A 14,990-nucleotide genomic window follows, 5' to 3' on the forward strand; every position below is an offset into this window, starting at 1 on the left:
TTCTATATTTCAGCTGGGTTTCTTTTAATCTCATGTGCTTCAACTTCCAACTCTAGCTCTTTTCTCTTACCTAGTAACCAGAATACCCTTTGTGGAATACTTGTTTCTATCTCTTTCTAAGGTGGTTGCTATTTTAAAACATACAACATATCTTACAGCGCCTGATGCTTACAGACACATTTAGACCATTTACAAACTGTTGCAGCTGCAGTTTATCTGAGCCAGGCATAAGCTGACTGAACCCTTTGGAAGCACTTTATAAATATTTCTCAAGTACATGAGCGACTTTGTTCTTCTTTGTGGTCATATCTGAAACCAGGTTGCTTCCAAGTTATCCCCAAAGAAATTTTTTTTTGAATGCCCCAAATAAAATTATTTTGACTGCATTGCCTTCTGACTGACATGCAATGACTTGGAAAGAAAAAACAAGCCAGGGAGTAGTTGTGATGATAGGAAAGAACAAATTGAAATGCTTGGAAAATGCTATATAAATGAGGATGGGGGGGGGGGAGTTTATCCCCACTTAGGTGCAAATGCATGACACATGTATTCATACCCCAAAAGTTCATTTAAGTTTACATACCTAAACTTTAGCTTCACTGCCAGAATCCTTAGACACTGAAGTTTAGGAATCCAGAGGGCAGGAATTGAGAACCATGCAATGTTATACTGCCTTTTGGTGATCAGTAGGTGCAAATCCTTTCCTGTTTCCCCCCACTTCTGGTTTGATAACCACAGTACATCAGTGGGGAAAGTGCACACTGAAAAGCAAAAGCAATCCAAAAAAAAACTCCAAGCATTTGTCCAAGCATTGTTACACTTAATTCAGCTAGCTTGGTTGAGCCATAGGAGTCTTTTATGCTAAAGTGGCTTCCCTGTCGTAAAGCTGTTGGGCACAGCATATGCTGAGCTATGCTTATGATTCATAATAATCGTGCTAATGTGTTTAGGTTGGGGAGGACTCTGCTCAGGGTGGGGTTGAGATGGGGTTAGCCACTGTGACCTTCATGTCCTTTCAGGCTCCTCATTCTAAGACACCCTTGATAAAAATGGCAAACTTAACAGGAACTCTTTGGTCGGTACACCTCAATAGGTACAATGCTTAAAGCATTGCCTAAGCAAGGCAGAGGGGGGAAACTTCAAAGGTGTTTTTTTATATTACTCAAATGAGGCAGTGTAGCTACTATATAATTAGCTGTTCTTTTTATTGATAGGTGTTTAAGCATAGCAGAATGAGCAAAAGAAAAAAAAGACTAAGAGAAACAGGAACATTAGGAAAGAGTAATGTATTGGGATTAAGAGTGTGTGGAATCTTTCCTGGTCTGCATCCGTATTGGAATTGTTTTTAATATGATGTTATCATTTTATCACTTGTTTCCAGTCCTGGCCTCCTTTGGGAGGAAGGGCAGGATATGAAATAAATAAATAAACAAGTTGAAGATGTGAGCTTGTTAAAAGGCACATCAATGTGTCACGTTCAGTTTGAACAAACAAACCAGCAAGCAAGAGAACGTCATGTTCAGAGAAGGCAGGGTCAGGATAAGCTTTGTAAGCTTATGAAAAGTGTGCAGGCTACATGGCCTTAGAACTTGCAAGCCTTCTCATTGCTAGTGTTTACTGTTTGGCACCACAGATTTAGCATCCTGGAAATCCCCAGTTCATTAAGAAAATATACATACAGTGGTACCTTGGGTTACAAACGCTTCAGGTGACAGACCCTGCTAACCCAGAAATAGTACCTCGGGTTAAGAACTTTGCTTCAGGATGAGAACAGAAATCATGCTTTGGCAGTGCGGCAGCAGCAGGAGGCCCCATTAGCTAAAGTAATACGTCAGGTTAACAACAGTTTCAGGTTAAGAACGGACCTCCAGAACGTATTAAGTTCTTAACCCGAGGTACCACTATAGTTTCAGTGTCAATTGTACCTCACTGGTGTTGGCTAACATGTCTGTGGGTGATGAGTTTCCCTCTCTTAAGGCTCTGGAATTTCTCCATTGCCACATAGTCATAAAAACTGCCCCTTGGTGTGTTTGCTTACCTCTCTATGAGATGCATTTAGTGTCCATATGGCAGGCCAAAAATAAATAAATAATAATTAACTAGATTTTTGAACCAGTTAGAAATGAAATAGTATGAGATGATACTACAAGAGCTCTTGGAGAAAAAGCAATCTTTTAAAAAGTGTTCTCCAGTAATCTTTCAAATTGGCTGATTCAATTTCAAATCAAGCTGCAGGGAGATTTTCCATCACTACTGGATGTTTTTGAAAGATTGAAGGTGGCCTAGCTCTGCTGCTTTAAGTATAGGGTGACCATATGCAAAGTTGGGCAGAGCTATCTTTAATAGTTGTGTAGAACATAGAATTTTGGCAAGTGTTGCTAATCATAGAGGGATGCTGAATCTGTCGATTTCTCCCCTTTTACATGACCTTTAGAGGGAGGTGTTGTTTCTTTTTGTTGTTGAAGTGATTGCTTGGCCTCGATTTTGTATAGTAGTGCTAAGATGTAGCCCAGTCCATTTCAACATGTAGCGTACTTCATGTAGAGATTGTCTTCTAGAAATTACCCTGTCAGTTGCACTAAGTTAATGGGTCACAGTTTTATCACTTAAGCTCTTAAAATGAAAGCTTGTGTATTCAGTTCAGACCAGCACTCCTTTTCTTCTCATTCTGTGCTATCATGGGCTAGGATCTTATAACATGTTATAGGCATGCTCAGTGGGTTAGGTGCACCCAAGGGGCTATACAGCTTTCTTCTCTCTCTCTTGCTCTCTCTCTCTCTCTCAAAAAAAAAATAATAATAATAAAATAATAAAATAATAAAAAATAATTTTAAAAATCTGCATTCGCCATTCTGTTAATTTTGAAACTCAGGGAGTTGTCCAAAACCATTGCAGCACTGACAGTTCTGTGCCCCCTTGGGTACACAAGTTCTGTGGATCCTGGTTTCCACTCAGAAAGTGAAACTTTGTATGCTTGTTTGTCTCACTCTACTTTTGATGTGCTATGATGTGTAGTACTTCAAAATGGCTCTCCTGATAATTTTAATTATTATTATTTCCTCCTGCTGCTACCTGTCTATTGCATTCCTGTAATGTCCTTTTGGAATTTCTTCTTGCAGTTCCTTTCTGGTGTAGATGCCTGGTGCAAAATGTGCAGTGAAGGAGGCCTCCCCTCTGAAATGCAAGACCTTGAACTGGCCATCCATCATCATCAGTCCCTTTATGAACAGGTCACCCAAGCCTACACGGAGGTGAGTGTTTACGGAACAGACTTTAATAACCAGTGGCGTAGCGTGGGGGGTGCAGGGGGGGCCGGCTGCACCGGGCGCAACATCTGGGGGGTTAGGGTTAGGGGACGCAAATCCACGGGTTAGGGGGCGCAAATCCACGGGTTAGGGGGCGCAAATCCACGGGTTAGGGGGCGCAAATTACTTGCCTTGCCCCGGGTGCTGACAACCCACGCTACGCCACTGTTAATAACCACTAGCAGGTTAGACAGTGAAAATTAATGAAAATTGTTGGATGTGCCTCTGAGGTGTGGAGGTATTAGCTGAGTAATATGTAGGACATATTTATCTGACTTTTCATTTCCATGCTGATGTGACTGTTTAAGCACCTTAACTAATGAGTCTTCTGTAAGCAGAAGTGGAACCGTCTGCATTGCAATCCAGAAACATCTACCCCACTTTCTCCCCAGAAAGCACTTTATAGTATTGCAGTCTGAGCACAATTATTAGAAAATAAGCCCACACAGTGGAACTTAATGTCTGAGTAACCATGCCCACGATTGTTCTGCAAATTAGGTACCAGGGCTTGGAATTCTAACAGTAATTAAGTGAACCTGTGGTAGAATCTCAGCAGAGGGTGAGCTATGTGACAGTCACATCTCAAATAGTCCTCAAAGGTTTCCTGTCCCCTGCTTCTGAAGACATTAATTCATTCTTGAAGTGATGAATATTCTCCAGTTTTGCTTGTTCATTGCATTATTAGTGAATTTTAATGATGCTTGAGCGGAAGGAACTCTCTTCAGTGGGTAGAGCTGCCAGATGATTATCCATATTAACCCCTCCTTCTTTAACTATTTTGTTAGTACTGTCTATGTCCAGCCTACTATTTTGCTCTCTTCTCAATATAATGAGTGAACATTATACTGAGTCACCTAATCCATGAAAAGCAGACTGAGAGGTGATGTGCCAGCTATCTTTAATTATCTGAAGGTCTGTCACGTGGAACATGGAGTGAGCTTGTTTTCTGCTTCTCCAGAGGGTAGGACCCGAACCAATGGATTCAGGTTGCAAGAAAGGGTATTTTAATAAAGCATTAGAAGGAACTATGACAGTAAGAGCTGTTTAACACTGAAACAGACTCCCTTGGATGGTAGACTCTCCTTCCTTGGAGGATTTTAAGCAGAGGTTGAAGAACATCTGTCAGGGATTCTTCAGCTGTGATTCCTGCATTGCAGGGTGTTGGACTAGATGATCCTTTGGGTTCTTCCAACTCTATGATTCTGTGTAACATTATTGTGATCTTATCTGCCTGCAGTTCTAGATTGCACAGTAAGAGAAACTGTGAAACACTAGACAGCCACCACTGTCAACTTCTGGTCTAAATATCCATAACTAGCACAGTGCGTTACCTACACAAATTAAAACCCAAACTCTGTTTTGCTTAAGTAACGTTCTCCAAATAATTTGCACAAAGTAATTAATTTATTTTTTTAAAAAAAATCTATACTGCTTTATATAATAAAAATCTTAAAGCGGTTTACAGATATATAATTAAATTGTATATATCCCTAGTACAGTGGTACCTCTAGTTACGAACTTAATTCGTTCCAGAGGTCCGTTCTTAACCTGAAACTGTTCTTAACTAGAGGCATGCTTTCACTAATGGGGCCTCTTGCTGCTGCTACACCGCCGGCACATGATTTCCGTTCTCATCCTGGGGCAAAGTTCTCAATTCAAGGTAACTCTTCCAGGTTAGCAGAATTTGTAGCCTGAAGCGTTTGTAATCTGAGGCGTTTGTAACTCAATGTACCACTGTAACTGTGAAAGAGATGATAGAAGTACAGAAGAAGAAGGAGATAATAACTTGTATAGCTGTTGTTTTTTAATAGTGTGGATAGGGATCATGATTATGGCAATAAAATGAGTCACCATACCAATAACATTTGGGCTATTGGGTTGGCAAACTGAAAAGTTTGGGAACTTATGCCCAAATGCAGGGCATGTATTGTATACACATTATCTTTAAAAAACCAAATCCTTAATTGACTGCTGGAAAAACAAAAACAAAGTTAATAAAAGGCATTATATGCATTTTAAAAATAAAATAATCTCTAAGCAGCAGTGCAAAAATGCACATGTGTGTTCCCTAAAAGTAAGCCAATTTAGAACTCTAGGAGAAAAACTGATCTCTTTTCGGGTTTCCTCTGATGATGTTTGCAATTAGCAACCCAATTACAATTTGAACTGAGGGGAGAATGAATTCACCCACTAGTTTGATTGTATAGCCGCATTTTCAACTTATGATACAATACACACTGCAAAGCTGCTCTATAAGTGTATTTTAACCTTGAACAGTCCTTGTAAAATGCAAATCACATAAGACGTACATGTATTTTTACTTCTTAAAGGGTGCGCTGGAAGGCTTAAATGGCAGGTAGCTGCTTACTTTCTAAATAATTATTTCAAAACCCATTCATTCATTTGCAGGGACTTTCAGGACTCACATAATTCATGTTCTTTTTCTTGGTGTTTCTATGATATCTATAACAACATTATCAGAACAATTTTTTTTAAAAGCACTGAAGAAAAGCCATTAAACCAAGTATGGATTCCCACTGTGTTCAAAATAAAGTAGTAAATACTGTATGTAACAAAGTACCTAGTGAAGTTCTAATTTGCTTGAATGTTTTCATAATAGGCTTAAAGGAAAATGTTTTAAGTACACTCTTTTGGGTGTGAGCCTGCTGTGTTGCATTGGTATAAATTAATGGCAATTCCATTTTCCATATACAGTTTTCACCAACATTACAGCTTAGAACAACCCCCACTTATAGGCAGTTTTTAAAAGGAAACACTGAAGAGAATTCACCCATGTTTTCTTAAGAAGAAAGTGAAGTTTGTGAATTAAGTGTCTGAACCTTAGGAATAAATATCCTTCTGAGTTTGCCTTTTCACAGGGAAAGAAAGAAAAAAAGTGACCCCATTTAATTACATATGTATTTTTAAAACACAATTACCTGAACAATTTTATAACATTAAACTTGATGGATTTCCCCCCCCCCCTTAATCTTACAGGTAAGCCAGGATGGAAAGGCTTTGCTGGATGTCTTACAGCGTCCCTTGAGTCCGGGGAATTCGGAATCTCTTACTGCCACAGCTAATTATTCCAAGGCTGTTCACCAAGTTTTGGATGTGGTCCATGAGGTCTTGCATCACCAACGGCGTTTGGAAAGCATCTGGCAGCACAGGAAGGTCCGGTTACATCAGAGGCTTCAACTTTGTGTTTTCCAGCAAGATGTTCAGCAGGTAATGTAATTTCTCAGGCATGTGAAACTGAAACTTGGAGATTAGTTCGTTGTGGCCTGAAAATTGGTTGGAGTTTCATCTGGAAAGCCTCATGAAACAATATTTCTATCACCTGATGCTGTTAGGCTGATATACTGAAATATAAAACAGCTTTCATAGACTTTTACCATATCATGTGCCACCATAAATTACAAAATTATTATAGGAAAGCTTTTAGAAATTATTTTGGAATTTGTCTTTGTGAGTAGGTAATTAGCTGTCAAACCACTGTCTATGCCTGAAGGACAGTTAATTGAAAAAAGCAACAGTGAGAGTGGAATAAATTATATCCCAAGGTTATTACCTAGATGATTTCAGCATTATATAATCACGAGGGGTGTGCAGAAAGTGAACTGGAAATCATTGTTTACCTTTCCTTAGAATATGAGAACTATGGCACAGTTGTCAAAATTGACAGGCTGTTGAGCTGGTTTTTACATGACATGCCTGGATTAATAAACCATGGAGAAGTATCCAATATTGTTAATTTATTTCTCTGCGTTGATACTGACCTATTTGTCTTATGAGGACCATGGAAGGGTGATGTTGGCAGATAATGGCACATACAACATTTAAATATGAGCAGGTGGATGAACTCTGGATGTTATGGTTGACATTATTAGATCCAGGTGTTGCCAGAGCAGACATAGGAAAAAAGTTGCACTAACCAAACCATAGTCTCTCAACTGTGACCTCACCTCCTCACCTGGAAAGATCAGTGTCAATATTACAATACTTACAGGGTTGTTGTAATGATTGTGACAATATAATGTTGGTGAAATGTTTGAACATTCAAAAGCTCAGTTAAATTCTACATATCATCATGAACATCACCTTCTGCACCACTTCTGTAGGCTGCCCATTGTCCCCACCACAGCTGTTATTTAAGATATCACGGCTGCCTCTAAGACCGCTATCTTCTTTTCCCAACTTTCTTCCCCTTCCCTCAGCAAGTAAATGTTCACATTTAGGAGTTATTGTGCAGAACCAATATGTACAAGAAACACAGAAACCAATATTGATTCAACAAAACTGGGAAATGTGTCTTTAATCCTTTCTAAATACAGTGGTAAGGAAATACCCTTTGTTTCACCAGAATACGGAGACAGATGTTTGTGTTTTCAATTACAGTATTGATTTGGTTCTCAAACCTTTACACTAATCTTGCAATAAGATCTGCATGTTTTGAGAAGGCATAAATGTCACAATGCATATATTTCGGTGTGTAGTGCTACAAATTGCTGCCAGTGGCTTAGCTTCTATGCCTGTACAGATTTCTACATAAATGGAAGTTTATATTATAAGAGTAGTGATGGTAGATCCACACATACTAGCGATACATTGTGAAATGTGCTGTCCCCTACTCAATCTGCTGATGTATGCATGCACAACAGAGACGGTATTGCTAAGATACTGTACATTGCAAAACCAGACCCATGCCCACTTATCTGTGGCATTATATCACTATGTTTTCTGGATTGCCAGAAATGACCCCATGAACCATGATTATATATTCATTTTATAGGTCTCCTCAACGGCAGTGAAAAATACATGAAACCCATCAATAAAAAATTAAACATGTAAAAATAACCTCAAACACATCATCAGAAAGAAAGAAACATAAAGCCACACTATAACCACAAAACTGCAGAGCACATTTTTTCTGTTCCAGAAACCTTTTAACTGGGGAAAAGATAGGTTCTCCATCCTCCAAGTTCCTGAAGCAGGACAGTGCAGCAGCCAGACAGACCTAGGCAGGGAGTTCCATATGATGGAGCATAGGATTATAGGGAGCTGCCTTATGCCAAGTGAGACCATTTTTCAATCTAGCTTAGCACTGTTGATGCTGACTGGTAGCAACTCTCTTGGGTTTCAGGCAGGAGTATTTCCCACTGGATATACCAGTTACTGAGCCTGGGACCTCTTACATGCAAAGCATGTGCTTTGTCATTGAACTATGGCTTTTGGCACCTCTATAAAGAAACCTCAATCCCGCCTTGCCTCATGTCTATGCATTGTCAGGGGAGGGAGGGCAGCATGCATATGAAAGACATGATGTGCTTGCATGTTACAGGAACATGTGCAAATCCCCTTTCAGACATCTCAAGTAGTACAGCATCTGTTCACTTTGTGTCCATCTTGGGTATATTATCCCTAGAAAGTCGGAGAGGATTCTGGTGGGAAGAGGGATACTAGGTCTCAGAATATGCTCTTCCCCCTAATATTTCAAGCATAAGCAAAATGAAGAAACCTCAGTCTCAGGGTTACTAGTATTGGTATCACAAACAGAGACCAGTGGACTCGTGGTGGATGCATTTTGACAATGTCTTTTGAAGGTTTTGAAGATGTGGCAGCATCTCTGTCCATAATTAACAAATGAGTTCTTTTTGGTTCTAATCACTGTTTGATGCAGTAACTGAGAAAAGCCATCTTGTAAGTAGGTCTCTTATACTACCTGGGGACAAAGGGGTGGAGGTGGGTAGTGAGAATATGTGAGATATAGATAGATGGAGATTTGATCTGCCATTCAGTATAAGGTAATATTTGTCAGAACTGCAGATATTGGTGATACAAGGTGGGACCTGCATCATCATCATCATCATCATCATGGTGATGGTGATGATGTTGCAGTATATCCTCATCTCCTAATATAAGTGCTCTAGTTCAAGGTTCTATTTAGCCAGCAGCACCTACCTTTTGGATACTATATTATATGAGTCTTTGGGAAGTTATACACTTTCCTCTTCCCAATTTCAGTTTTCATTTTTTCTTTTCCAAATGATACTCAACATACATTTACTGAAAGGTGTGTTTAAAACCTCTGATTAATTTTTGCTACTCAGTATAGACCTTTTTTAATGTTGCAAGGCATTGGTCCAAGAATATTGCACAGGTGACTATTGATGTTAGGCTAAGCAGTTAATAGGCTTCAAATTCTCCACAGCCTGCTAGGAAGCTAAATAAAATTATTCCAAACATCAGACAATGATGCTTAAATAAAGCTCAGTGTAATGCCACGAAACTCTGTTTTTAAATAATTTCATTTTCATGTAATGATATTTCCTCAGGACATTCTATAGGGCTCATTATTTAACCATACCCTGTCATTTGCATAATTTGATTTGAACTTTCATATGAAATTAGTCTCCATCTGTAATTCTTTTCTCCTCCCTAGAGTTGCTAATCAGAACAGATTACTCTGCTTTGTGCTTTAAAGCGGCTCTCATTAGAGAGTTACCATTACCCTTACCATTTTTCAATATCTATTTATTGAACAGTGTGTTAACGATCCTGCAATTCATTTTTTAAATATAGATTATTAATATTGAAGTTACATGCTATGTGAAGAAGACACTTACTTATTTCCTCAAATCTCCTGCCAGTCAGTTCCATGGGTCACCTTAAGTTCTTGTATAAAAGTGAGAGAAAAACTTCTACTTTTCCACACTACTCATAACTTGCTAAACCTCTGTTGTATATCCCATTAGTCCTTATTTCTAAACTAAAATGTAACATTTAGTGAAATGTAACGTTAGGAAAGGTGCTCCAACTACCTCATAATCACTGATGCACCTTTTTGCACCTTTTTGAGTTCTAGTAGTGTCGTTTTGGAAGATGTGGGATAAAAATATATGCGGATCAATATAAAATATAAATGTGGATAAAATATATGTGGCTTCCTAATCATGTATAATTTAGCCCTTATATCATTAGGTTAGATAAAGTGGAATATTTAATTAGAAAAGGTTAGGCCTGCACCAGATGTTCTCCATTGAACTTTTTTGACACATTTGAAGGAATGGGGATGATCAAGAGAGGGTAGTGAAAAGTTCAGGGGGGTGGCCAAGAATTCCCTTTAAAAATAATTTAAAAGCAGCAAGTGGCTTGACTCCAAACTCTCCCAGCTGCCAAGTGGTTTGAAATTGGTTGGGTGCATATTCGCTTCCTTGGAGACCACACTACATGGCATAGTGTCATTGCCATGGCATTATATATTAAGAAGAGGGCTGCTCCAGTCATCACAACTGTATACATGGAGGGGCATATTGATGTCACCATTTTCAAAGTGCAGGGCAGCCTAACAACTTGGCATTTAAAGGAAATGAACCCTCAGACATTTCATTTAATTGTAAGTAAGTGATCGCTCCCTCCAGAACTAAATATTTGCACATAGGTCCCTAACCAACTTTCCTGAAAGACATAACTGCTGTGGAGGTGATGAAGGGGACCTTCTATTGACCCTGAGTCTCACAGGGCCTGATCCAATATAATTTCCCCTTTTCATATAATTAATGTCCAAATACAGAAGTAATGGGGGGGCAGGGAAGGTTGTGATGTCAAAAAGGTCAGAGGCAAGTCTAAACTAATGTGGAACAGTCAGAGCTTCCCACCCTAGTTCACCAACATTCTGAAGGCTTTTGTCTTCCATTAGGCCAACAAGGAATTTTAGATAAAAGCAACTTGGGTAAATCAGCGTTCTGCTGCATTACATTTTAAAAGGAGAATATCTGTTTTTTATAATTGAAATGTAAGGAAGGATATTAGGTTATTTGAACATTTGGAGTTGGCATCTTGACCAATGCGTGGAAAGTAGATGTGGTTTGTGGCAGTCTTGGAATAAAGAAGAACATCAGCACAGAGAAGTGGATGCTAATGTGATAAATTTATTGAATTAAGAGTTCTGAGTCTTTGGGTAATGCCACTGACTGGCCCCTTTTAAGCTATTATAAGAACTATAAGCATTTTTAGTCTTTGTAAAGCAAAAGAAAAAAGAAAAATAACCAACAGCTTTCTGTAGAGTACTCTTGCTTCTTTCTTATATTCTGTGAGAGGGAACACATTTTCTATATTTCTTTGCAGAAACATGCACATATTCAGTTATTTATAGCCCTTCCATCCACACACAGTTTGAAAACATTGCTATACAAGAAGCAAGTTCAGCATTAAAAAGTATGGTTCCTTTCTCAATTGACAGTTTTAGTTACTACTCCCCTCCCCTGCAATTTATTAAGACATACTGTATTTTTCGCCCTATAGGACGCACTTCTATAGGACGCACCTATAGGACGGGCTCGCAAGGCTTGCGGGCAGCAACCTGCAGCCCGAAGCACGGGGCGCCCTCCGGAGGGCGCCCCATGCTTCACGCAGTTGTCCACAAGCCTTGCGAGCTAGTCATTTCTTATAAAACATACAGGAATCCTGTGGGCTGATGTTTAATTGTTTTTAACTGTCTGTACGACAGGCAGTATTTCCTGTCTCTTAATTATAAGAGCACAGAATATGATTGAAGGTGGCTGGGGAAATGTACAAAAAATGTTTTGTTTTTCTGTGCAGTATTTTTAATAGCACAGTTGGTGACATTTGTCACATTAAGTACTTAATCAACAAATTAGGAATTTACCTAGGGAAAAATATGGTATGTCAACAGGCAGTAGAGGTCAAAATGATACAGATTGTACATGGCATTTAATCGGCTCATGATAATGAAATAGCAATCTTTCAAGATACACATAACAATATCTTGAAAATGCTCCAAAATGATGAAGAAAACAAACTGGCCTTTTAATATTTTTAATGGATTTTCTGTCTGCCTTTTAGGATGTATACTTTCCTAAGGTGGGTTACAGCAGATCAATACAATGCAACATTAACATCCCAACAGGCTGAAAATGCAGGAAAAAGGCATAATTCTTTATAGTAGCAATCAAATATAGTTACACCATAACCAAATGCTACTGCCCATTTATTCTTCAGAAAGAATGAGCGGGTTGGTGGTGGAAGTCAGCAAAACCCTAAGCATGCCTGTAAAGGAGAAAAGATCAGTACTGGATTTGGAAAACAGAGATGTATGTCATTAGAGGAGTCAAGGCAGTGTTTATGGGATGGTGATCATAGCAAAAAATGAGTTCATAAAAATTCAGAAGTTCCATTTTATAATAGAAAGAGAATTTATATTAGGATGAAGCTCTTGCAGTTTGGATTGCGGGCTTATAAAAAATACCTACATGCTGACTTTAAGGGATTTCTTCAGCTTAATGTTGGCAAGAGGATAAAGAAAGATGATTTAAGAGTTGTAATTGCCTCTGCACTTAATTTTCTTCATTAATTTAGTTGTGCTGAGCAAAAGAATATTGATAGGTCTGCAAGGTTGCTCTTCCTTTCAAGGAGAAAGCAGATTGCATGTTCTCTTCAGAGTCTTGGATGATTATGTATGGGAGGTAGGCCTCTAAACACTGGTAGTGGGGGGGGGGGAGAAAGCAGGATTTGATTAGAAAAAAATTCATAATGGCTCATGGATTAGCTCCCAGACTTTCTAGAAAGAGCTGTTTGCAGTTCAGTGTGGATATTTTGGGAGAAGATGCTGAGAAAGAGAAGGGCACATAGATGGTAGAAGAATCTGTAAAGACTTTTCAGTGTTACAATCCATCCCAGTAAGCTATGCTTGCGTATATAAGAATTGTATGGGACATTTTTCATAAGCAGAGAGAATTTTCAGAGAGAATTTATTACATGGCGCTAATAATGTCATGCCTGATGTGACTTTGAATTTAAGGCACGGTAAGCTCTCTTTTGCCATGCATATGTTGTGGTTGTAGATTAAACAGATTCTGCTGATTAGTAGACCCATCCAAGTCTTCTCCAATATTAAACTGAACTTTGGACCAAATTCTAGAGCAGTAGTTCTCAACCTGTGGGTCCCTAGATGCGGGTCCCTAGATGTTGCTCAGGCCTTGCTAGCTAGGGGTGATGGGAGTTGTAGTCCAACAACATCTGAGGACCCACTGGTTGAGAAAGGCTGTTCTAGAGCAAATTCAGCCCCTGCTCCTGTATTCTCACTTTTGGATCTTATGGGACATGATAGGAGATGGCAGAATTGACTCCTCAAAATGACACAGCAGTAACTGAGGTCCTGGATACTACTGCATATGTTGACAGTTCAACTCTAGGGATAGATAAAATGTCAGAATTGCAGCTCCCATTGTTTCCAGCAGCCTTTAATTCTGTGGCCAACATGTGTTCATGTGCCTGCTGTGGCATTTCTTGGACTCTTCCCTAGTACTCTCCTCACAACCCTGCTTCTGGTAAGTTGCAACAAATGTTGAAAATGGCATAGAGAGCTTCAAGAACACTATGTGCTGCATGTAATGAGGCCAATTTTCATATCCATTTCAGATTTGGCCAAACCATGGATAGTCTAGGGTATGATCAGAAATGGATTTGAGGAAACATGTTCAGAGCTTACTGAATTAGATAGATTTGTTGCTTTGCTAGTACATGGTGTTTAAAGAGCAAGAAGTAGAGTGGAAGTATTGCCTGCTGTTATTGGTCTCACCTAGAATTGCCAGATTCAGGGCACAAGCATATTGTTCCAGGTTACATAGAAAATCCAGATGCACCTAGCATACACAACCAGGCACTGGACCCCTACTGACCCCTATTTTTGACTCTGTATCTGCATTGCAATTGTCAGGGGCACTGGCACACTGAGGGGCATTAACCCCAAGGCTGCATACCAGAAACAGACTGGACCAAAAGTGCTAATAAGATGGATAAAGACCTGCCTGGTACTTTATCCTTACAAGTAAAAAACAAGGTGTAGCATAATGAGTGTGAAGAGAATAGTATTTATTGATCGGTGCAAATATTTCAATCTAAAGCAGTATGTTATATGATGCTGCATTTACCTTGTCTTCTCTGATGGCCCATAAGGGTAGCTGAATTACATAGCTTCAGGCTGGAATTGTTTAGAAGTGATGGATTTGCTATTGGCAAGCTAGTCATTTCTTATAAAACATACAGGAATCCTGTGGGCTGATGTTTAATTGTTTTTAACTGTCTGTACGACAGGCAGTATTTCCCCCTGATGTGGCCATTTGTCTGCAGTTTGAGCGTCTACTACAGTTCTATCAGACATGTCTGTTCTGCTCTGAGGAATGGAAGGATCAGTGATGTTCTGTCCTGTCCTGGTGATAGTGCTAGTATAAAACATTTGCCACCTGACAATATTACAGATGTTAACCTGTAAAACTCTGAGCCTAATTTTGCAATGTCTGAAGGGGGAAAACTCTCTGCAAATAAATGTATTATTATATATATGAGGAGGCACCATAAATCTGTGCCACAGCACATATTTTGCATGGAAAATGTCCCATGTTCCTTCCCCAGCATCTCCAGTTAAAAGGATCAAAGCAGATGATGTGCAAGCAGTAAGACCTCTGCTTGTGACTCTGGAAGGTTGCTGCCAGTCAGAGCTGACCATAGTGGGCTATATGGGCAAATACTCTGCTCTGGTATAAGGCAGCTTCTTTACTGGTCTTTTCTTATTAAGATTGTAGATGGCATCCTTCTTATAATGAGAGTTTCTAACACCTATTTATAATATTTTTAGGTCACTTGTAAGGGTAAAAGCCCTCTCAA

General features: G+C 39.2%; 1 protein-coding gene across 15 annotated transcripts in view; it reads left to right on the forward strand.

Annotated features, from left to right (window-relative positions):
• The window catches only part of KALRN (kalirin RhoGEF kinase), a 501,553-nt gene that overhangs the window by 289,670 nt on the left and 196,893 nt on the right, over positions 1–14,990 (forward strand). For all 15 annotated transcript variants that reach the window (XM_081188021.1, XM_081188031.1, XM_081188017.1 and 12 more), the window contains 2 exons: positions 3,120–3,251; positions 6,303–6,533. In XM_081188021.1, the coding sequence (XP_081044147.1) occupies positions 3,120–3,251; positions 6,303–6,533 (363 nt within the window). The remainder of the gene's footprint in view (positions 1–3,119; positions 3,252–6,302; positions 6,534–14,990) is intronic.

Source organism: Podarcis bocagei (assembly GCF_964188305.1).
Source record: "Podarcis bocagei genome assembly, chromosome: 1".
NCBI classification, from domain to species: Eukaryota; Metazoa; Chordata; class Lepidosauria; order Squamata; family Lacertidae; genus Podarcis; species Podarcis bocagei.